Raw genomic sequence first — 26330 nt, forward strand, 5'->3', positions numbered from 1 at the left:
AGACCAAGTCATAAAAAAGGCTGCAAGAATGGTTTCTATAATAATATGATTACAAACTCGTCAGTACTTAATAAATATTTTACCATTTTCTAGATATAACCTAATCAAAAACACAATGGTTTTGTAAAGGCCTCATAGTAATTATTTTTCAAAAATTTATTTTTCCAGTATTATCTGTTGCATTCTTAGTTATGGATAGTTCAACCTATGACTCTTTAAAACATAAAAGCACTTAGTATTCATAATCAAATTGATCTTATTTCATTTCACTGAGTATAAAAATGAATAACATGATTTAGATAAAACTGAAGTTAAATTTTATTAACAAGGTGTGTTCATTATCTAGATCTCTATATAATTATTTTATAATATAAAATAATATTATAAATTGTATTAAAATGATCACATTATATATAAATGACTGCCAGCATCATTTTCACACTGGAGCAGTTTTATTCAATTTCTTTTTATTTATTTTTATTAAGCTTGTGCAGCCTTTTTTAATGACAAGCTATCAAAAAACATCATCCAATCGCCTTGTTCCTCAGCCAGTTTACAATATTATTACTCTAACTTCATTTTGGCTTTCATTAATCTTGCAGGCACACTAAGTACGGATCATTTAGTGATGCTGCACCATAGCGGCAACATCCTTACAGGCTAACAATGGAAAATAGACTTCAGTATCTGAAAGGCAATTTTCACTGAAATAGTTCAGATAGTTTCAGCAGTTTTACTGCACATACATCATGTACAAGAAATAGGGGTCTAGCAGTACTATGAAGCAAATGCACATTTCTTTATCACTTTATATTGAAATACTGATACAGTATTTTTCAGTCTTCAGCTAACAGTTCATGTGCTTAGTATTTTATAGGATTCATTACTCTTTACCTCATAAATAATTCCAAGAAATCAATATTTAATATAAATGGCCATAATGAACAATCAAATTAATATGAAAACATGGATGAGAAATGGCACAAACAAAATTCAACAAAAATAAATGTTTCCACTTGTTATGGTTAATTTATTGCACCATTTTGGTAAAATCAAATCAAATCAATAAAGATCTTTTCAGTTTACAAAAGAAATTAATTTATGCCGAAAAAAAAAAAACTGTTGTAGATACAATAAACCACACACACACACACACACACACACACACACACACACACACACACACACACACACTATTGGGGGGGGGGGGAGAAGGGCATGCAGATATATAGTAGATTATATCATAATATTTTGTAGCTATGCATTCTTGCTACACATCTTGACTTAAGAGTGATATGTCGTTATACCATTTTGGATGTTTTGAATACTGCAAAATCTTAATTAACCCATTAACTTTCAACAAAATTCTTAAGTACTCTTAATGAACCAATGTGAAATCTTTCTCTGAAATATTACAATTAAGCAAGTCTACTTTGAACTCATTGCCAATGAGATGCAAGTTTGAATTCTCAAAATGTTTGATAATTGTTTCTGTGCTATTATGATAAAATTGAAAAAAATTCACAGGATATAAGAATATCCATTAAAAATATTCTAATTTGGAAAAAAAAATGACACAGAAAACATCAACATTTGAAAATTTTCTGGAGGGAAAAAATGTGAGGGAAATGATCCCCAACAATGAAGGGTATAAACAGCAGTGACTATATAAATAAAAATTCTTCACAATGCATGTAATTTGGAAATTATAACATACCATACTTAAAATCTATTATTGTAGTAATGTTTACTGGAGAGAGCTTTTGTGTTGCAGTTTTTATGCATGGAAAAAGTAATCAAAAACTCTTGATTATATATAAATATATAAAATTTTACTCAATTTCTTTTGCTATTTAAAAGATAATTTTGTAGCACATTTTGAATTGTTTCCAATTGTTTTTATACCAGCTATCATGAGTAACATTATGTTATGTAAACACCAGTAAGTAAAGAGCCAGTCATGAAAAATTTGCAGTTATCCAAGGTTGCTTCCAATGTATAAGAAAAAAAACTCCTTCCTAATATAAATTTTTCCCTTTTAAGCATTTACTTTGTGCTAGAAAATTTTGGCCATCCTGGATACAGAACCTCCAAGATTACATTATCTGTTTTAAATGCCCCCCCCCCCCACCCAAAGTAAAATCTAAGCGTGCATGTGTGTGCACGCACGCACACACACACATATATATTTATATAATGAATTATAAAAGAAATATAAGTATCATACAAAATAATTTGTACTCTTCTTAAATTCAGAAAAAAAAATAGGATTAATTTTAGTGGATAGGAAATCTTTATTCAAATGTTAACTTTGTTTTATATATTCCAAATCACTGGTGTTTACATTACACAAAATATTTAGCTTTTAAAAAATACATTAAAACATCTTCTCATTATCTTACTTCCAGTCATTTTCTCATTCTTTTTTTTCTTTTTTTTTTTCTTTTGCTAATCAGGACGGAACACAAACGTGGCAGATGAGGCTGGGACATTTGCTATATCCCAAAACATTCCTCAGCTGCAGCTACCTAATATCATGCAGATAAGCCAATCTATATACAAATGCTACTTAAGAATCTATTTATTGCTCATTTACCTTGATCTTCCTCACCTGCTTATTTGATACAGTAGTCAACTAATATCAAAAAATATAATACAGCTAATTTTACAATCATCTTACTATATAAACAGGAACATATTCTTGCATTTATGTGCATCACACAGATGGAAATATAAATAAACAGAAATAATGTTTAATAAAATACATTCTTAAGAATAAATTTTGTAATTAGAAAAATGATAACCTTCAAGTATAGACATCGATGAAAAATAAAATAAATATTCCACAATCACTGTTGTGTATTTTAGTTAATGAGTATTTAAATGCTTTGAGCTATGCCTTAATGATATCACTACAGAAACATAACTTGGAATATGTCTAGTTGAAGAATATGTGTAAAAGAAATTAAAAAAAAAAAATGGAAAACTAACAAGTAGAGGCAAACCTTACAAGGAATATTGCAAGAGCATTTTTTACAGGCTTGTCGGCATGTATTAGGTAGCTAGAAGACATTAAGTTAGAGTAAAATACTTCTTACAGCTTCATTTAGTACTGCATCTGATTCACTGCTAGACACACCTATTTCTGCATCAAGACTTACATCATAGTCCATGACTTCTGCTTCATGACCTTGCTTATCTGCACCTTCAGTTCCTTTTTCTAGATTACACATGTGCGACACTAACTCCCCATCTCCATCCTCATAGTAGGAACGATTCTCAGTTGATTGCAGTTCCAGTATACTTTTAATGGCACTCTGTACTTGAGCATGGCGCTTATCAATTTGGTCCTCACCCCCACCCTGTGCTTTCCCCAGTTCCCTTTCTAATGTACAAATCCTATTTTTTTGTAGATGAAACCCAACATAACCCAAATCTGTTTCCCTTCTTTCCACCCTTTCTCTAAGGCCATTTGGCATAATTTCTTGACTTTCTTCAAGTTGCTCATCTAGTCCTTCTATCACTGAAAGATCCAAACCTGTTCCTTGATTTTGTTCTTCTAAGATACTTTCAACAGCAGCTTCAGATTCTGATATTATTCTGTGCCCTTGATCATTATATGCTTGAGCCCATCCTGATGCACCATCTAACATTTCAAAGTCATATTTTAATTCAACACCATTTCTTGTACCATTACCATATGTAGTTAGCAAAGCTGATTCAAGTGATTCTTCTGTCCTTGCTATAGGTGGTTCAAAATCTGCTAAGCCACTAGTTTCACCTGGTGTTTCAAAGTCTACATGAGGAACAGATGCTCCATCATCATCATCATCATCTTCATTTTCAAGTGGTGATATATTCAGTTCCTTTCTGATTTTTGATACTATATCTTCATCTTGTGCATTTACTGTTGCAATGCCAGCAGGAATGTCATCTTCATCATACTCATCATCATCATCAACTGCAACATTTGGATGTAAATCAGGGGGTTCCAGATCCTCATCCTCACAAGGTTCAGAAATAGGAGAATTCTGATGATGATTATCAGGCCAATCAATTTCATTCTGTTCTTTAGTTACACAATTCACAATTTTAGCTGGTTTTTTATTAATGGGTTCCTCTGTGCTTTCTACTTCTTGATGTTCTTCTTTCACTGAAACACGTTTCAAAGAAGTTTTTTCATACCGTTCTTCCTGAACCTCCAAAAAAGTTTCATTTTTCACAACTATCTCATCTAAAAAGAACTTGCTGTTGCACTTTGGTGATAAATCTGTCACAGGGTTTATTGACTTAAGCCACATATCTGGATATGGAGGAAGATCAAGTTCTGAAAATAGAAATTTACCAAAGTTTAATATAAAGCTTGAAATACAACTAGCAGTTTACATAGTTCAAGAATAATTAAAATATTTTTATGTCTATTAATAAAGCAGTAAAGATCAATCTATAATTGTGATATAATTGTTATGACAATTATATAAAAATCTGAGCTCTGGAATTTAATAAAGGAGAGACCATGATTTCACGGATTATGTAGATGACTTGACCACCAGAAAAAATTATGTGGAATAAGACAGCTCAGTATTTATGGGGAAAAATTGACAATTTCTGAAAAATTTCTTGAATTTAAAACAAAATTTCATCTTACTGAAAATGAATGAATATCAGGAGAGCATTACAAGAGGAGTTTGGAAAGTTCTGATAAACACTTGGAACAAAAATGATATTAAAGTAACTGATATAATGCCAGCAAAGGTTGGTTGATTGGTAGAGCCTCTGCTACTAATGGCTCGCAAAAAGTTAAGCTAGTTTGAGCACGGTTAGTAGTTGGAAGGGTTACTCTGCGGCACACCACTAGTCACAAGCTGTCTTTTGGACTCTACTCCTGAATAAACCACTCTCTGATATCTCTCCATCAACCACCCTCCTATCCATCTCACCAACCCTATATCCATTCCCATATGCTGCAGTTTACTGATTAGAATTCCATGTGGTATCCTGTAGGCCTTAACAAGGTCCAGTAGAATCACTGTAAACCCATTACCCTTATCCAGTTCAGCCATCACTATGTTATAAAACGTGAGCAAGTTACTGAGGCATGATCTACAAGTTACTGAGGCATGATTATGGGAGATGATATTGGTGAAAATGGTAGAATAGCCAATTTGGAGAATAAAACTGAGATATTACAGGAAAACTTCGCTTAACGTGCTTAAATAATCCATCAATTAATGCCCACTAAGCGAATGCAATAAACAATACGAATAATTAAAATTCATCCATCAGTTAGCATAATTTTGAAAAAAAAAATAATACAGTATAAGCTATATAAGAGGATAAAATCATCAAAAGTTAATTAATTGCTTTTAAATTTTTATTTAATGTCTAAACATTTGATTGAGCTACTTTTTTTTTTTTTTACAAAAAAATTAAGTAAAGATATTTGAATACTGCTCGACTTTTTCATCTTATCATGCAATTTGTGATAGCTGGAGATCACTTTATCCAGATTTTGGCAGACTTAGAAGCTTCGTTCCATATCAGGATCAGCATCAAAAATTTTCTTAGGATGCTCAATGTGATTGAAAACTAGCTCAAGTTCTTCTTTTGCAGTTAGCTTCTTAGTCATAACATTCTCTTCTTGTTCGCACTCCTTATCTTCTTTATATGCATGCTGTTTTCTCGCTTAACAGTCCTGAATGGGAATCGAGCAAGTTTCTCACATCTTTATTATCTAGTTCATTAAATTCAAGTTCTTTCCCAATTGTGCTGATTTCTTCAATAATATTAGATCTTGGATTTTGCACACAATAAACTAACATAGGCTTGAGTTTAAAGTCGCCTTCTGCATTGCCTTCTAATAAAAGCAACACGATCTTTAGATACTTTGTATCCTGGTTGAGATGCTTCAGTTTTAGCTAGGAAAGTTTTTTTTGGCATATGCTCCCAAAAGAGACCAGTTTCGTGGATGTTAAATATTTGACGATCGTCATAATCACCCTCCTGAATTATCCTTTTCAATTCTTCAGACAACATGGCCGCAGAATCTTTATCCGCACTAACAGATTCCCCAGTTATTCTTAAGTTATGCAGTCCAGCTCAACTCTTAAAATGGTCAAACCATTCTAAACGCACAGTAAAGCTTTCCTATTCTTCTTGAAATTTGATCACTTTCAGTGATGTAAAAATATTGAGAGCTTTTGCCTGAATATTCCTTGTACTTGCAGCAGTTGCAACTTTTCCTTATTCTTTGCTCTTATTTAATATATTTTAAACTGTAGACTCGCTATATCCCTGGTCTTGCATAATCATTGTATTACTAGCACCACTTTCATGTCTCTTAATGATTTCCAGCTTTTTCTCTAACATAATCACTTTTCTTCTCTTTTTATTACTGCTGCTTTATAGGTATGTAAATTAAAGCAAAATGAAGGAAAAGTGATTGAGCAAGAGAACAGGTTTTCCCGTGTGCTTGTGATGATAGCTTTGAGTCAACTGCCCAACCACCTGCAGCAAGGTTACAAGTACAGACGCTCGCTGCAGACTGGTGACAAAAACATTTTGCGTAACGTAAAAATATCATGTTAACTGATTAATCACTCACTTAAAGAAGCAGGAAATAGTATAATTTCATTCAATTACACTAATTGATTATTGTGTGATATCGAATTCACGTTAAGTGAAGTTTTCCTGTAAATGGTATTTCATAGGTGTAACATCATGCATAGTTTGAGTGTAGCAAGAATGGAGGGAGAAATATGGGGATGCTAGTGGGCAAGCAAGATATATGATCACTAAAAAACACACGTACTAACTACAGTGATAAGTTTTAATACGTAAATATTTCATCCCAAGTATCTGGGGACATCCTCAGCAGGAAATAGTATAATTTCATTCAATTACACTAATTGATTATTATGTGCATATCGAATTCACGTTAAGTGAAGTTTTCCTGTAAATGGTATTTCATAGGTGTAACATCATGCATAGTTTGAGTGTAGCAAGAATGGAGGGAGAAATATGGGGATGCTAGTGGGCAAGCAAGATGTATGATCACTAAAAAACACACGTACTAACTACAGTGATAAGTTTTAATACGTAAATATTTCATCCCAAGTATCTGGGGACATCCTCAGTACAGTAATAACATGCAGTTAGGGCATATGATTACAATGGAATCTCAATATGTGTGCAGTAGCGTGTTATAGAATTAAATTAAAATATAACTGAAAAAAAAAAAGAAAAAGAGAACATATATAAAGAGATTATTTTACACAATTTTGATGACATTGGTGACTATATTACTATATTAAGACTACTATATTAAAACTAAGTTTCCTTAATTCAGCATATATCTTGCTTGCCCACTAGCATCCCCCCCCTTTCCCCCTCCATTCTTGCTACACTCAAACTATGCATGATGTCACACTTATGACGATGAAATACCATTTACAGGAAAACCTCGCTTAACATGAATTCGATATGCACAATAATCAATTAATATGAGCGAGTTAACTATAGCATACTCGATTAACAAGAACACCTTGCATTGGGACAAGACCCAAAGGAGTGGAAAGAGGGCAAAACTGTTTCATTTTACAAAGGAAGTGAAAAGATGGAGGCTTTGAATTATAAGCCAACCTGTGAAGTCATGGTTAAAGAGGGACAAGATCCAAAAATAAGTTGATAACAGCAGTGTTCTCTATCAAGGTCATTTGGTTTACTAAATGGTGGTTGTGGTTTAGCAATCTGCATACATATTAGAAGGTAAAAAAATGCACTAGACAAGAAATGTGCATATATAATGTTATATTTAGATTTTGCACAGGCCTTTGATAGATTTTAATAACAAGGTAGTTAAACTAGATTGGATGGAGTAAGATAACAATACTGGATAGGAGAATAGCTGTTTGATAGGTATCAGCAAGTGATGTGTGAGGAGCAGTATCCCAAAAGAAGATAGACACTAGTGGTATGACTGAAGGATCTGTTTTGGAGATATTACTGTTTAAGTTGTATGTTAAGGATATCAGATGTTTTTAAATTGGGATATGCAACTGTTTGCAGATGATGCAAAATTGGAGAGAACTATGAGGAGTACAGCAGATGTGGCTTTACAGGAAGATTTGAAAAGATTGTGCCAATGGGCAAGTGAGCGGAGTTACCAGTTGAATGTTGTCAAGGATTTTAAAATGTAGAAAGCAAAGATCAGATGCAGACTATATAACTGGTGGGAATATCTCACAGGAAGTGAAGGGATCTGGGGTGGTGTTTAAGGATCTAGCTTCTTTCCACAAAATTAGTTCTTCTGGAAGTTGTTTTATGACAGATTCTGAAAAACTTTTTGTGGTTTATTTCTAACTGTTCATTCATAGCCATTTCCTTAGCCAACTATGCTGAGTTGAATAAAGAGAATGGTACATTATTGTACTGTTGGATTTTGCTAAGGCATTTAATAGGATACCACATGAAAGGCTGTTGCATATGGAGAATAGGGATTTAGAATATAAACTCTTGTCTTGGATGGTTTGACAGACAAGTATAAAAAAGTGGGATATGGCAGATGCGAATCTGCAATTTCACTTTCTGACTATGCCTTCTGAATTATGCAGCACAACTACTATACAACTTTCCGACCTACATATTTGAGCATTTGTTCTCAAATGTTATGTTCTTTTCAAATTTCAGGTTTTCGATGGCACTTTTTCTACCTGAAGTGTTGATATATATATGTGTGTGTGTTCCTGACTCTATTCCTCGTGATTTTATACTACCATTCTGTCACTTCTTGTATCAGTTAACAAATCTTTCAAAGTAATTGCCATATATACAGGGTAGCCATAAAATAACTTTCCCTCTTTGGAGGCATCTGTAGCTAAAACCAATAAACGGAAGGAGACCAAATTTTATATAGAGACTTTTGAAGGCATGGAGAGATGATTTCCACAAAAAAAGATTTAGTACCAAAAGTCGCCGATAAGGGAAATTTTGGCACTGGTGGAGCCGAAAACAAGCGGATAATTACATTAAAGGCAGATAAAATGGAATAACATTTCAACGATGTAAGTTACAGCTGCCATCACTCATTCCAGCTGGATATGTAGCATGTTACAATGATAATAAGAATAATAATAATTAAACTAAAACAACAACTTGCAAGAGACACAGAAATTAATGTAGTGATTGAACTCACAGGAAATAATGTTTTATTCATCAGAATCAGGGTCCCCTGGACCACATACACGATTTTCAATGTGCTGACTTTTCTTGTGTAACATCTGTTACTGTCTCTTCTTGCACTGCTTTCGTTTTCTCTGCCAGGTCTAACTCCTAGTGATCCAGTTTCTTCAAACTTCTTAATCATAGCTCTCAGTGCTACAGCTGACATAGGACCTGTACGCAGGTTATGAACCCTTCTAAATTCCCAAAGGGCCACTACGGCATTGCACTGTTTAAAGTAAAACAACTTAACAAGTAAAGCATGCTGAGGCCAGTTAGGACGCACATTGAGCACAATTTGTCAGTCATTCGAATAACTGCCTGAATGTTCCCAATCCCTTTTTAAGTGGAATTGGTGGTGCTGCTGTCACGTATGCACAGTAAAATTTGCATAATCCTTTTTACCTGTGTTTAGTGCAAATATCTGACTGCTTTCTGCCCTGCAAGTGCCAACATTTCCCCTATCGGCAACTTTTGATACTAAATCTTTTTTTTGCAGAAATCATCTCCCCATGCCTTCAAAAGTCTCAATATAAAATTTGGTCTCATTCCGTTTATTGGTTTTAGCTACAGATACCTCCAAAGAGGGAAAGTTATTTTCATCGTCAGAACATCATTATCTATAATTTTTATATCACCTTTATACAATTTTTGATTTCCTTCACAGTACTATTTTCTCCATTTCTGAACTTTTATATTCTAGAACATTTTATTCTCTTCCTGATATTTATCTTCTACATTCTTGTCAAAAAAGTATTGCAATGACTTCTGTTCAGCTAGTTTTATGAACTGTTTTTTTTTTCTCTCTCTCTCTCTCTGTATTCTCTATAAGCACGTCAACTTACTTGCTAGAAACTATCAACAGGCTTTCATTTTCTTTTCCTTCAACTGCCTCTTTAGCTTCCTGAGTCTACAAAGAGATCTGATATTTTTCTATCCTCAGACAACTTCACATACCTTGGCTGAATCAATCAATGTTTCCTTAAGACTTCATCACTGATGAAGTCTTAAGTCATTTTTTCTTGAATAATATTTATATATTTGAATCTACAGTTCATGACTGAAAACTGCTTAACATGTATCATTTTTTATACTTCTGCATATAATTTTATTTTCAATATGAAATTATTTTTTTAACCTGCTCAAAATGAATTGGTGTTCACTACATCACCTGTATACTCTCATGTCCTAGACCAAGCATGAAGATATCAGTATCAACAACATAGTCAAGTAGACTTTTCTTATTTCTTGTAAACTTTCTATGTGAATTTGTGCACATCTTATCAAACAAACAAAATTTAGAAAAATTAAAGAGGGAAACAAACTTATGTGAAATAAATTTATTAGCTGTAAAATTTCCAGGGGTGCTTAGGGGTCAAAGCTGTATAACTAAGAGGAGACCTCCACATAGTCTTTAAAGGAATGCAGAGAACTGACCAGGGCTTCTGACCTAATGTCCAATCTTCATCTTCTCGTGGTGCAACCTGTTAGGTATCTACCTGGATACTGAATGAACAAGGATAGGCTGGCAATTTGGGATTCAGCTGAACAAATTGTATTCTTATTGGCTTAAACCACAATATAAAATGATGGTAAAACACAACAGAATTTCATGCAGGTTAAGCAAGGCCTCCCCATTGTTATCGTCAGGGAACCAGGGCAAACAGCAAAAAGTCAGCTACTGGAACAAATCCTAAAACACACCCCAACTCAATGTTATCTGAGTTCAAGATCGGTACTATCAACATAAGAAGCCTGAATGGCAAATAAATGGAGCTAATTAAGGAAATGGATAACTACCATAATAAGATCGACATAATAGTGGTGACTGAAACAAAAACTGGTGAGATCTTTCTGAGCAATATATACAAAATGTTATATTCAGGCAATGACAATCAAGTCTTGAATAGAAGGCATTTTCAAGTAGAGTGATGTGGGAAAATATCAGAATGGGTAACTGGACAATGAGACCTATTTGTGCCTATGGTCCAAAAGAGGGTTCTACTAAGGTAGAAGTGGAGGAATTTTTTGAGGCTTTAGAGAAAGCAACTGACACAATGAAAAATTGATCCTTGTTGGGGATCTACATAGCAGAATAGGAAATGATTGTCAGACATACAAAAATATTTTGGGAAAATGTGGGGAAAAGAGCAAGCTAATAATAATGGCAAACACCTGTTGGATTTCTTCTCAGGACATGAACTGGTTATTACTAACACAATGTTACAACATAAAAATGTGAAAAAATTAACGTGGAGAGAAAGAGGCAAGGAATAAGAAAAGCCTCATTGACTATGTTATTGTTGATAGTGATGTTTTCTCTTTAGTGCAGGTCATAAGAGTATACAGAGGATTTGAAATTGGAAGTGATCACCATTTAGTCTTGAGTAGGATAAAATTGAATTTCATATTGAAGAAAAGAACATGTAAGAAAGTTTTAAAGCGAATAAAAGCTGAGCAGATTTGGGATATGAACTGTAGACTAAAATACACAAACATTATTAAAGAAAAAATGAAAGAGTTTGAGAACAGGAACTAAACCTTGGAGATTCAGTGGCAAGCACTGAAGAAAACATTGATTGATTCAGCCAGAGAGGCATGTGGTGAGGTTGTTTGCAAGGACAGAAAAATCAGAACTCCATGGTGGACACAGGAAGTTAAAGGAGCAGTGAAGGAAAAGAAGAAAGTTACCAAAAGTTCCTCACAAATAAGCTTGTGCTTGTATTCTCTAAGAGCACAGGCTCTTAGAGAATACAGAGACAAAATGTAAAAAAAAACTAAACACTGTGTAAAACTAGCTAAACATGGGAAAACTTTGGTAAGAACATAGAAAAAAAATATCAGGCAGGTGGCAAAATATTCTGGAGGCTGTTGGAAAAAAAAAGCTCAGAAATGGAGGAAAGAGTGCTGTAAATGAATTAGAGATGATAAAAGTGACATGAAAACTGGAGAAAGATATCCTTGAAGTAGTATGGAGTAATCTTTGAAAAATTGCTAAATGAAACAATCAGTGACAACCCAGTGGTAAAAAAACACTCAACAGGCATGTAATCAGGAATACATATCCATACTTGAAGTAGAAAAAGCCATCAAAAGCCTGAAATGTGGAAAGGCATCTGGAGTAGATGGTATTCGACTAGAAATGCTCAAGTATGGAGGTATAAAAGTCTTACAATAGCAGCACTGCATAGTTCAAAAGGCCAGGAGAGAGGGACGAATTCCAGATGATTGGAGTTAAAAACGAGGATATTAGGAAAGAACTTGACATTGTTATCATCTAGGAATCTGTTAGCAGAGCTGATCTCAGGTGGTATGGTCATTTAAACAGAATGGGAGAGGAAAGATTAGCAAAACAAAAGCCTGAAATGTGGAAAGGCATCTGGAGTAGATGGTATTCGACTAGAAATGCTCAAGTATGGAGGTATAAAAGTCTTACAATAGCAGCACTGCATAGTTCAAAAGGCCAGGAGAGAGGGACGAATTCCAGATGATTGGAGTTAAAAACGAGGATATTAGGAAAGAACTTGACATTGTTATCATCTAGGAATCTGTTAGCAGAGCTGATCTCAGGTGGTATGGTCATTTAAACAAATTGGGAGAGGAAAGATTAGCAAAACAAATGTTCTCTGCCAGGTTGGCAGGAAAAAGACCAAGATATAGGTGGATTGATACAGTACAAAGTGCCTTAGAAGACAGAAATATAAGATCTGATAATGTTGCAGTCTTGACAGGTAACAGATTGATTTGGAGGAAAATTGTAGATAGGAAGTTAGCAATGATGTAAATTTTCCATGTAGTACTATCATATCCTGTACACCACTTGAGGGTACGTGTCAGGAATTTGATGATGATGATGTAAAATTTCTGCCTAAGTATCATAGGCATCTTCAGTACAATAGCAACAATAGAACACAAAATAAAATTACAATACAAGAATCAATTTCAAAAAGTGCCACTACAGCATTAACAGAACAGATGGTCATTAAATTTACAATTATTAAAAAAAAATACAATATAATAATCAGAAATTTGCATAAAAATGATATATGAGGGTGGTCTAAAAAGTTCTCAACACAATCTCCCTTAAGACTGATACATTTATTCCAGTGATGCTCCAGTGCCATTATCCTATCTCTGTAGTGGTTCTCAGTAAGATCTGCAAAATACCCCTCTACAGCTGCCATCACCTCTTGATTCGAAGAAAAACGCTGACCAGCGAGGAAGAGTTCTAGTTTTGGGAAGAGATAGAAGTCAGAGGGAGCCAACTCTGAGGAACAGGGTGGATATTCCAACAATTCATAGTGCAGATCCCTTAATTATCCCATTGCCAAAACACCTTTGTGGGCAGGTGCATTGTCCTGATGAAAGACGATTTTTTTTCTTCTGCAAACCAAGTATTTTCTCACGAATTTTTTTGTCTAGTCTGGTTAAAAGAGAGTGGAATAATATTCCCTGGTTATTGTTTTACCCTTTTCAAGGTAATTAATAAACAAAACGCCTTTAGCATCCCAAAACACCGATGCCATGACCTTTCTGCTGATGGAACCAACTTTGTCGGTTCAACCAGCTTCTGTCCACCGTTTTGACTACTGTATGGATTCTGGTGTGTAATGGTGAATCCAAGTCTCATCCATAGTAATAAATCAATGCACAAAAATTAGTTTTATTCGTTAAAACACTCTAAGCACTGTTCAGAGATTTTCATGCGAGTGTGTTTTTGATCTGCTGTAAACAAGCATGGCACCCATCTTGCGCAAAGTTTTTTATTTGCAATTATTCTTGCAAATGAAATAGGATATATATTTAAAGTATACATTTTTGGTCGTTTTTATAATAGAAACACAATTTTATTAATACAGACCAGTATTTTACAATAAACATTTATTAAAACCTACCAGTTTTGCCAGCAAACTGTCTTGCTTTTTCAAGGCATTACGGAGATATAAAAGTTAGTAAATGCAAATTAAAAGGAACATAAAAAACGTTGTAAACCAAACTAGTATCTATGGTTACACGTTTCGCGTGACAGAGATGGCTTATTGTTCTTATTCATTATCACGCATGCGTGTTTGTTGTAGACTTGTAATGTGATTACTGGCTAGCTGTAGTTCAGATTGATTGAGAGAGAGAGGATCAAGTTTTTCCATGAACTGTTTAGAATTACACCCTGATTTCTGTTGAGGTTTCCGCCGGTTATTAGTACTATTGTGGCTTCCTTAAATACACGATGCCTGTAGTCGTCATCGAGATATGGCATGGAGCTGTTTTGCCAATCTATCGTGTGGTTAGACGTGCAGAAATGATGTGCTAAGCCGGAAGAGATGCTTCTGTTGTGGTTTACATCACCAACATGTTCTTTTTGTCTAATTTCTAAACTTCGTGAAGTTTGTCCGATGTAGGCAAGACCACAGGAGCAGGGAATGTAATATACTCCTGGATATTTGTAGAACGGAACTTTATCTTTTGGAGATCCTAAAACTTGTCTGATGTTGGTGGTTGGTTTGAAGACCACTCTGGTAGGTAGCATTAAAATTTTTTTTATTAAAACCTACTCAACTGGTAGGTTTTAATAAATGTTTAATGTAAAATACTGGTCTGTATTAATAAAATTGTATTTCTAGGATATATATTCTTGCAAAATATATCCTACATGTTCTTTTGAAATGCCTATAGTCTCAGCAATTTCACGCGCTTTGACTCACCGGTCATCCAATACCATATCGTGCACTTGATCAGTGATTTCTGGCATTGTTACACTTTCTGGACATCCTTCATGTGGATCATCTTCAAGGCTGGTACGGCCACATTTAAACTCGGCAGCCCATTTCTTAATTGTCGAAAATGAAGGAGAAGAGTGCCCATAAACTTTTATGAACTTCGAATGAATTTCTTTTGGCATTAAATCTTTTTTTTACAAAGAATTTTATAACCGCACGATACTCAATTTTATCCATTCCAAGGGATACAGACAACACTTTTGTTTCAGACAGCTGTATAAAACAAACTACTTGAATGACTTGCAATTTATTTCACACAGATGCTTATGAGAGATGTACCAACTTTGAAAAAAAAATCTTGCCAATAGTGTTACCATCTATGGTCGAGGCTGAGAACTTTTCAAACCACCCTCGTATATTTGCTATAAAGGAAATAACTGAAGGCCTCATAGCTCTCCTTATATAACTGCTCTGTAAGGAATCTACTTCTATGTAAAAGTATAGTTTTCTTCCAAAAAAAACTCTCTTTAGTCAAGATGACATGTTCTGCTAGGCCAGGTTGTGGTTCATGATACCAGATATAAGATTTATGTTTTTGACAAAAGATGGCTGCAGATCTTCCAGACTGCAGAAGCAGAAGTGGCACCATAATAAAAGATTACAGAAATACTCGCAGTCACCCTCATGGTATCCACAGTCTTACAAAGCATGCAAAGTGGTGCTGTGGCCAATCAAAGCATTCTCAGTAGCATCTGTTAAATGTGACAATATTGATATAAAATACAATATATTATTAAACTTGCACACTTCACTCAAGTCTCATATCGATTATAATTCACTTTAAATTTGGGTAATCAAAAACCAATGAAGTTTTAATAGAGAAGCTAACATTTATGATTTCTTCTGAACTCAGAATCCTTTTACAATCCTACTGTCAGTAACTCTCTACCTATGGGCATCAAATTTCATGTCAATACTTATTGCCTAATAGCATGCCTGTAGAATATAACCCACTGCCAGTTTGTTGAAATACATTTAATAAACTAATAACCATTGCAGGGTTCACAGAAAATTCTTTGTGTAATAATATTGTAATGATATACACACATATGAAAAACACAATGCAAAACAAGAAATATTTTAGAAAATACAATCTCTTTCTATATTATTTATTTAACTTTATTTATTTTTTAAATATTTTTATTCCATATAAAGTGAAAGTAAGCCTAAGCACAGTGGCGGAGCTAGGGGAGTGTGGAGGGGGATGTCCGCCCCAGGCGGCACTTTGAACCTTTTTGAACTTTTCAGTTAATTCTAAAATACAGTCTCGAGAACTCAGTTCCAAATATTATAATACTGCTGTGAATTTTCCTCACAATTGCTGTAAGTGTTGCTAGTTGAGAAGAGTTTTATTGAGAGGATATATAGTAGTATTGAGAGGAGTTTTCTAAAATAAAATTTGATTAAGAATTACCTACATTACTATGAAATAGACTTTGCCAATGTGATCGACGATATTGCTAACAGAAAAGCAAGAAAAATACATTTTCAAATGTTGAAATGAAAGTTTTACTTCAAAAATAAACAGTGTTTTAATTTATTTCCCTATATGTCGTTTTGACTTTTTGTATTTTGGTGTGTATTGAGAAGGGCGGCAACTGCTCTAGTTACGCCACTGCCTAAGCATGATAGTTAAATTCTTAAAATATTACCCTCCCCCCTTTCTTAGATACTACAGGCTCTATAGATAGGATATTAATTTCTTTACAAAACTATGATAGGTGGTTAGGGATTAAGAGTACCAAATTTAAGAATGTTTATTTAATTTTTGTAACCTTTCACTATATTGTTGCACACTTAAGACATTCATCCAGATTACTGAACTAATTCAGAAGATAAGGTTCTTTCAATTATAGGACACCGGGTACCTTGGAACTGGCTCCATTTTTCCTGCATAGTAAAGATATTTTGAAGGCTATAATTGTTTTGCAATTTTAGCAATTTGGCTGGTTTAAAATTATATGTGCACCTCTGAGTAACTATAATAAAGAAAATGTCAGTAGAATTATATAAATCCTTTCATAATCAGCTTAAGACAAAATTTCTCATCTGTGACTGAAATACTAGTCTTCACCTTATTTCCCAATACTAGAATTTTATGAAATAAAGAAATTTAAAATTGATATCTGATAATATTTTTCTTCTTGACTGGAAAATGTATAGATGCATGCTCCCAAAGTGAAATACACAGTTAATTCTCATCTGAACAGTCCAAAAATAATCAGAAATATCTGTAGTCAGAATTTAGCTAACTAGTTGACCTGGTTGGGTAAGTGGTTAAGGTACCTGCTTTCCCACCACATTTTCTCCAATATAGTATGCACTCAGAGTGCACACATATATTATTATTAATATTATTACATGACACCTCAAAGGAGTCCAAGGACTCATCACAATAGAGTACTCTCCTCCTCTCTGCTACAAGCTCTAACTGTCTCTCCTACTACATACAACTACAATCATTACCATCTACTACCCATCACCACCACCAACAGTATTTTTTTGTCTGTAAATTATATATGTTCTGATGGCCAATTTGCCTGTACATGGGATGAAAAACCCGAGTTTCCATGAGAAAAAACACCTTGCTACCTCGTATATGAGATGCTAACTCACCTTCAAATGAAAAAGCCCATAAAAATATTCCTCTCATAACAATGAGAATTAAATTCTGACCTTTTCTAATTAAAGGGTGCAATATAAAGTTGTTCTTCCAATTGTGCTATATATAGTCTTGAACCAGCCCTTCAGAACAAAAATACGTGGGTATCCTATAATCAAAAGTACCTCATCTTCTGAATTAGTTCCATATAAATATGTAAAATAACATTCAGATGAGTGTGCACAAAAATAGTGAAAGGTTATAAAAATAAATAAACATTCTTAAATTTGGTGCCCTTGCTCCCTATCACAGTTTTGTAAAAAATAAAATAATATCCCATCTACAGAGCCTATAATATTTGAGAGAGAGAAAAGAATTTCAATTTTTTCGCAATGAACTGTATAGACATGCCACTCTAGGGCTGGTAAGTGACCTACTACTTCAGTATAATTTCCTGTTTAATCTTATCTTTTTTATACTGCAAGAGTGGTGCCAGTGTTCGAGCAATACAACTACTGAAACAGAACTTTCCAGTTTTCTTTTCCTCCTTCATAGCACTGCCTGCCTTTTGAAGCTGGCATGTGGCAGCTCCCTCTGCAATATGTGATGATCTGCATAGTCTGCAAATCTTAGGAATGTAATATCTGAACATATTTGTTAATGCAAATTTGCTATGGTGGTGGAGGGAATAAAAAGCTAACAGAGAATGGGGTGAATCTTTTTCTTAAGCCAAACTAACTAAAGCTATGAGGACAACGTATTATAGGATGAAAAACCAGTTTCCATGGAGGAAAATAGGACCTCTATTATCTCCATATAAGAGACCAGATACTTCACCTTCAGCTGAAAAGTTACAAAGATTCTTTTCCCAGATGAATCCAGGCCATTCTGGAGCAGAGAGATGAAAAAGACAGGATGATGATTCAGTACATAGAAGAAGATAATAGAGGGATAAAAAAAGATCAGAACAAAGGATATGTTGAATGACTGCAGCTGGATCAATCCCAAAATCTCAAAAAGAGTTTTAAAAAATGGCAGAGAGTGCATAGCATTTTTTTACCATTATTTTTGAACTGTTTAAAAGTAAAGCCCAGCTTTTGAAAATATAACTGCTGTCTGAGCACATACAGCAGTTATATTTTTAGCAGCTGCCACAGACAGGATAATGCAATAGTAACATTCAAGAACTGTTTTATAATATAGCTGCTTATTTTTTATTTATTGTTTATATGCAACTATATCATGAAACAAATATTCAGCCAGTTTTATTCTTTTAAAAAAAAACTAAAACCTTTCATAAGTTAAAAGATTACAGCACTTTAACATTTAAAGTACCATATTTTTTGCCTTATAAGACACACTGTTGTATTGGATGCATCACATTTTTCATGAATATATTATTTTTTTTTAAATTTTAAAACATGTATTATCTGTTTATTACATAAAAAATTTATTCTTAAAAAAATCAAACCATTAATGCTGTCCAAACCTACTTTTCCCAAATAATATAATTTAATATAATTTTTAATGAAATTTATAATTTTTATAAATTTCATTAATCTTCTTAACAAATCTTTATTCATCTTCATCTTCACTCTCAACATTTTCTGAAATTGAATCTTCATCAGAAACTGAGTCATCGCTATCTTGAAATAATAAATCATCTTCCGTACCATCAAGAGAATTACTAATATCACACTTTTCAAAAGATATTATAATAATTTTGGGTTTCACTTCATTCCATGAACTCTTCATCCATTTCCACACCTGCAAAATTGTGGCCTTCTTTCTCTTCCATGTAGATATTTCCTCAAAATTTGGAGATTGCATCCAATTGACCTATTTTTCCCTCATAAATATTTTAAATGGTTTATTTATTGATAAATCTAACGGTTGAAGCATGGAGGTGAGTCCTTCTGGAATTACAGCTATTTTTGTGTGCATTTTGCAAAGTTCATTCTTAAGTGCTTTGGTTTTATGGCATCTAAACTTATCCCCTGCTCTGTTAGTATGGAGTAAAGTAGGACACCTTCTTTATCCATAACTTCCTCACCCATCCATCCTTTTGGATGAATATGAATGTAATAACACAAAGTAATAACTGGTGCACCATAAGATGAATTGGTTTATATGATGCATCCTAATTTTCAGATAAAATTTAGATACAAAAAAAAGCACATCTTATAAGACGAAAAATATGGTAATCTCAAAAGCCAAAGGGAATTGCTGTAAGTTTAATATAATAATAGGAATATAATAATTTAACTAGCACAATTTTTAATTAGATAATTTAAATGGCAAATTTATTTAAAAAAAAAAAAACTGAATAAATAGCTTCCCTCAAATGAAAAGATTATTTCATGCCATTTTATCATAAAGCACATTTACAAATATGAAATACAATTGCAAAAATTGCCACTTGTAAATGGAATAAGAATGTAGAAAATTTATGTTATATTAGCAGCACAATGTCTGAGAATGAAATGTTACAAGTTACATTGGTTTTACACTCTCTGAAAGATTATAATGCAATGACTTTTCCTCAGCTTGCCAATTTCATATCAATCTAGATGTGAAATCTCCCTATATAACAGCTTTTGCTTTCTTCAAAATATGCTTTTCTAATACCTAGGTTTGTCTTTTTACTGAAACTTATGAAATTATTTTTATTCTTTCTTAAAATTTTAACTCGCTATTTTGTAAGCATTCTCACTGCAGTTCAAATGCAACACAGTGATATCTTATGTCTTATTAGTGATATCTTATTTTGCATTTAACAGAACAGCATGGAAGTTAAAGAGTGAAGTCTTCACTGGGATTTGTTAAGATTTGTCTAGTAGTTTTCATACAGAGTTCCTGTTTCAAGAGAAAGAGGAGATTTGGAAAGACTAAAATTTCAGTGTAACAGTTAAAGAATTCAATAGTGGAATACTATGTAAGTGGCACAGGAAAGTAGAAATATAGAAGTCACAATCTCACTATTTTTTTCCACTTTTTCATAACCAGGATTACCAATGGATTAATTAACATTTAAAGGAAGTTATTACTAAACTCTTAGAAACATTAATTTTACAAAACATATACCTGTACACCAAACAGTTATGTAATCCTCTGTCCCACAAGAACCCTACTAGTGTTCAATAAACAACTAGTATAGTGTGATTACCTACATGACTACATTGTTATAATTATTGTTGTGTTACCCTCTTTAACAAGACTGTTGCATTAAAATTGCCTAGTGAATTAGATAACAAACTTATTATATTTAAAACTGAAGACATCACATGTTAATATTCGAGCTGAATGAAAATTTCTATAAAGGACTCTAAAAACATACATAAATTATACACATAAAAATACAGTAAATTAAGATAATCAAATAATAAATCTATAAAAAATTATGTTCATTCACTTTCATTATCATAATTTTTTAATACATACATACACACACCCACCCTTAATAAAAAGGATACTATTGATAACACTGCATAATTAAGTTTAGATTATTGCTAACTTTCAATTAGCATTTTTTTCCCTTCCTATTAAATCTCCAATACTGTCATATCCTCTGTCAAATCTTACACAGTTATGATTTTTCTATCTTTACAGACCACTTGCTTCCCTGGCTAATTTAGTCAATGTTTTCTTCAAATTTTTTTTTCTTTTTCCCCTAATAATTATCAAAATATGGATGACACTTTCATCCATATTTTGCTTTTCAATCTGACAGTTATTTTTACCCTTGCTTGAAATTAATGGTGAACACTTCCTCTTTTAAATCTGTATGCTCCTGCATCATCATGAACCAATCTGAAAATATGTATTTAATAAAACTTTTCATATTTGGATTCTCTCCATGTGAATTTTTACACATCTTTCTGATGGAATGGTGTTAGTACTGATTGGACCTAAATGTTATTAACTTCACTCTTTCCTTCAAATTTTCCCAAGTCTGGGATTCATTTCTTACTGTCCTGTTTAGGTCTTTAACAAGAACAAGGTTTTCCATTTTTCTTTATATCAGCTACATTCCCTAAAGGCTCAAACAATTCCTCTATTTCCTCCATACTTTTGGCTCCATGTGAGATCACTGACACATGTGGGACAAATAAGTCTCATTGTCCAATTTCTCATTTGGAAATCTGTCGATGTCATTACTCTACTTGAAATTGCCTGTCATTCTATAAGTTTACCTTTCTGTTTAGTACTGAATATTATGGCTACTCCCTTTTCTTGATCCCAATACCTGAACATAACATCTTATAGTATTATTTAAAACATCTTATCTCTTTTTATTTTTGTCATCTTGGTAATATTAATTATGTCAATAATGTATTTCTGTAATTTCTCTAATATCTGTGGTATGCTCTCTTTCATGTAAACACAAATTAATTCTTATGTGAATATCTCTGGTTTAAAATAAACTTATCCAAGTATAATGGTGTCCAAAACCTAAGGATGAATGCTATTTCTGAAGACTGCAACTACAAATTCAGATGAATCAGCTTGTGCCAATTTGTATAACTGATGATTTCGAGTAGAAAGTGAGTACATATTCAGATTTTTGAATTGTGTGCAAATTGATCATGTGCTAGCACTCATCAGAATAAAAGGCAAAAGGCTGAGTTAAGTGAATTGTGTTTGAAGGAAGGAATAAAGTTGCAAACTTGGATGTCTTGTAATGTCTCAAACATCATCTAGATGATTTCACATGGAGAAGAATTATTGGAAAGCTTAAAGAAGGCTGCAGAATTACTGATATTGCCAGAGAGTTTGGAATCTGATATAACATTGTATCCAGGCTCTGGGCAGCTTTTCAAACCAATGGAATGTGTTCCAGATTTGCTAAGAGGTTGCCCTCGCTCCACTACGGAACACGAAGACAGATTTTTGGTTATATCAGCAAAATGTAATTGACACACCACAGCAGGTCACCTTGTAAGTTGGCTCCATTCAAGCACAGGTATGTGGATATTTTGACAAACTGTGGTAAGACTTCTGTGACAAGTAGGCCTATGCATCAGAAGGCTTGTAGCCTACATCCCCTTTATCCACATCTCATCATAGAGCACATTTTCATTGGTGTTGTATTTATAAAAATAGGACAAGACACCAATGGACTAATGTACTCTTTACAGATGAGAGATGTTTTAGTCTTTCATCAGATTCTAGATCACGCTTGATCTGGCAGGAAAGTGGTACTGCTTATCAGCGCGAGAATGTTCTTGAAAGGGATAGGTATGGTGGTGCCAGGGTTGTGGTGTGGGGAGGCATTATGCTTAATAGATGCACCGAGCTATGAGTGCAGGAAAAAGGGACTATGACTGGTGAACGATATTACAATGAAGTTCTTCAATGTTATGTTCGATTGTTCCATGGTGCTATAAGTGAAGAATTCATTTTTATGGATGACAATGCCACACCACATCATACACGAGCAGGAGATACTTCTGGAAACTGAAAATATTAATCCATTCGAGTGGCCAGCATGCTCCCCAAATCTTCTTAACCCCATAGAACACGTTTGGGATGCAATAGGAAGGTGATTTGTTGCTTGAAATCCCCCCCCCCCACCCCAGAGAACAAACAAGACCTTATCTTTGATCTGAAGGAGGAGTGGGTAGTTTGCCTCAAAAACTCTTGAATCGCTTGTTGTTAAGCATGGTACGTTATGAGAGCTGCATACCAGTTCAGGATATATTCCATACTGAAATGTGTTTCTGCATAGTTTTCTGTAAGCAGTGTACAATAATTCCTTAACTACGTCCTTAGGAAATTTCTAACTTTGCAATTTAATTTGTACAAAATTTATAACATCTTTTTTGTGTAATATAACTTATTAGTACTCTCACAATAAATTTATGTCTACATTTAGCAGTAGTCATGAAAATTTATTCATATATAGGTAAAAATGTAGTTCATCTTTAGCTTTTGGACATCGGTGTTATAACAGAAATGAAATAATATAAAAGGTATCAGCTCACACAAGTATTTTGAAGATGCTGGGTGATAAGGTTCAAAGTCTCTACAAGGAAAGAGATAAAATTTCATAACTGCATTCACTTTTAAGGTTACACAGAAATTTAAGAAATTATTAGACACACGATTTCCCCTTTTCAGGTTAACTCTATATTGAATTATAAGCAATACATTATTTTCAGGGGCATTTCACTGTCAGTTTCCTAAACTTTGTTTTGGCACTTTTCAAATTTGTGAATTGATAATAATTACATGATACAGTTCAAAAAAGACAAGAAAGGTTTACTTGATATTCTCTTGCTCTGATATTGGACAGAATAAACTTATTATATAGCTAACTTTCCTTATCATTACAATGCAACATTATTTGATCCAAAACCAAGTTGGGCTTCCAAGGAAAGCAATACTAGAATGATTAGCACATCTGATGATCAGTAGTATACACAATATAAATTATAAGACAGAATTCATCAAATAAAAGACATTATTTTATTATTTAATTAAAGCAATAATTAAACATTTTCTGTTATACACAAGCTATCTAAACACAACTTCTTTCCTAGAGCATTTGATGGATTTGATGAGTAAGTAGATTTTTCGACCAAAATAAGAATGTGACAAATGATAACTGACACTGGGTTTAATAGGTCATGGATAATATAGAACAGTTAAACTGAGTAGTTTTGCCACATATGCTAGTGGTTTCTTCTGGGTTAGGAAAAAAGAAAAAAAAAAACAATAAGCATGAACCATTACATAACTAAAACTGCACATGTAGGAACCGTTACACAAAAGTAAAAAAAAAAAAAAAAACAGAAACACGTGGAGTGTGGAAGCTGGCATGGATCAGTCATTGTTCAGTAGGTATGCATGATAGTTGGCAGAAAAGTTAAAGTCTGATGTGTGGAAAGATCTAACAAGCAACTTCCGAATATCACATAAAATCATTCCTTGGTTCCTGTTCAGTGTGCCTTGTGAACACATAACCATCGTATGGGCAATGAAGTTGTCTTTTATGTAAGGCATGGAGCTCTTGTCCCATTCAATATTGTGGTGAGTGTGGGAGAAATGGAAACCTAGGCCTGAGCTGTCCTCTCAGTTGTTATTAACATCTCCAATATGCTCTTTTTGTCTGATTTCAAACTTCTAGATGTTTGCCCTATGTAAGTTAGGCCATAAGAACAATGGAATATTGTAAAATCCAGGATGTTTGTTGAAAGGGTTGAGGTCCTTAGGTGAATGTTACAAAGCTCATATAGTCACAATGGGCTTTAAAGCCACTTTTATATCATGAGATTTGGTAGACTTTCTCTCAAAATCGCCAATGCCAGGAATCCATTATGGAGCAGGAGTACCATTTTCTTAGAATATCTATTGCTCAACAATAGTTAGAGAAGAGAATGTAATTCTTCTTTTAGTGTTTCTTCATCTCATATAAAAGAGATACTTTTTTCTTTTCCCCCATAATACTTAAATTTTCAGAAATCAATGAGGCAGAATGTGATAATTAAGAATATTTTTACAGCATATTTACTGCAACTATTGCCTTTGTTCAGAGAGGCAATAGTTGCAATAGGATGATGTAATAATACATTATCATCATCAAATTCCTGCCATGTACCATCAAGGGATGTACAGGATATGATAGTGCAACATGAAAAATTTACACCATTACTAACTTCTTATTTACAATTTTCCTCCAAATCAGTCTGTTACTTGCCAAGACTCCAACATTATCTTATATTTCTATCTTCTAAGGCACTTTGTGCCGTATCAATCCACTTATATCTTGGTCTTCTTCTGGGTCGTTTTACTGCCAACCTGGCAGAGAATACTTGTTTTGCTAATCTTTCCTTGCCCATTCTTAAACAGAATGGGCAAGGAAATTCTGAGATTAGCTCTGCTAACACATTCCTGGATGCTGACAATGTCAAGTTCTTTCCTAATATCTTCGTTTTTAATATGATATTAAAAACGAAGATATTTGTTCTTCTGTTCTGTTCATGCCATCTGTTCATGCCTCTAATCTTTCTCAGGACTCATATCTGCGGTCTCTAGTCTTTGGTCAAGTGTTTTACTTCTGACCCAGCTCTCAGATCCATAAGTTAAAACTGGTTTGAACACTGTCTTGTATACAGCTAATTTAGTGTTCCGACTAATTTTTCTTTCATTCCTTATAAAGTTATTCAATTGACTTCCTACCATACCAGCTTTGTTGATTCTGTTGTCCATTTCCATATTTAATTTACCATCTTCACTAAAAATCGTGCCTAAGTAGCTGAAATGTTTTACTTGTTCCACAGGTTCTCCGTTCACAATGCAGTTGACATTTTCAATGATTTTGCCTATTTTTATTGTCTTTGTCTTTTTATTGCTGACCTTCATACCATGTAATAATACATAAATATTAATAATATCAACTTATATTAACTAACATCAACTTTTTACATAGTAGAAATCAAATACCAATAAAAATATAACTGAAGCAATTCCTTACCTTTGCCTTCTGCCACAGATAATTTATCATTTTTTAAAGTCTTTGTCTCCTCTTCTATAAACAATCTTTCCAGCATTACTCGTTCCGGAGTGGGACATTCTTTCTGTTTCAAAAATCATTCAAAACATGTTTTAAGGTTCAATTTACATATAGCTTGTTATTTAACAAATCTTATGGTTTAAAAATATAAAATCAACCTCAAGCATATTTGGTAATGGTGTTACATGTTATGTAAAAGAATCATGTAGGAATGTGG

The 26330-nt window shown here is 33.6% G+C and overlaps 1 protein-coding gene across 6 annotated transcripts in view; it reads right to left on the reverse strand.

Annotated features, from left to right (window-relative positions):
- Positions 1 to 2166: 2166 nt before the first annotated feature.
- Positions 2167 to 26330, reverse strand: part of LOC150108632 (uncharacterized) — a 516846-nt gene continuing 492682 nt past the window's right edge. For all 6 annotated transcript variants that reach the window (XM_090390897.1, XM_090390895.1, XM_090390898.1 and 3 more), the window contains 2 exons: positions 26075 to 26177; positions 2167 to 4327 (listed from right to left, as the gene is read on the reverse strand). In XM_090390897.1, the coding sequence (XP_090247023.1) occupies positions 3078 to 4327; positions 26075 to 26177 (1353 nt within the window). In that variant the 3' untranslated portion in view covers positions 2167 to 3077. The remainder of the gene's footprint in view (positions 4328 to 26074; positions 26178 to 26330) is intronic.

This window comes from Typopeltis vanoorti, chromosome 3 (assembly GCF_054136105.1).
Source record: "Typopeltis vanoorti isolate ZY-2024b chromosome 3, IOZ_Tvanoo_1.0, whole genome shotgun sequence".
Classification (NCBI taxonomy): Eukaryota; Metazoa; Arthropoda; class Arachnida; order Uropygi; family Thelyphonidae; genus Typopeltis; species Typopeltis vanoorti.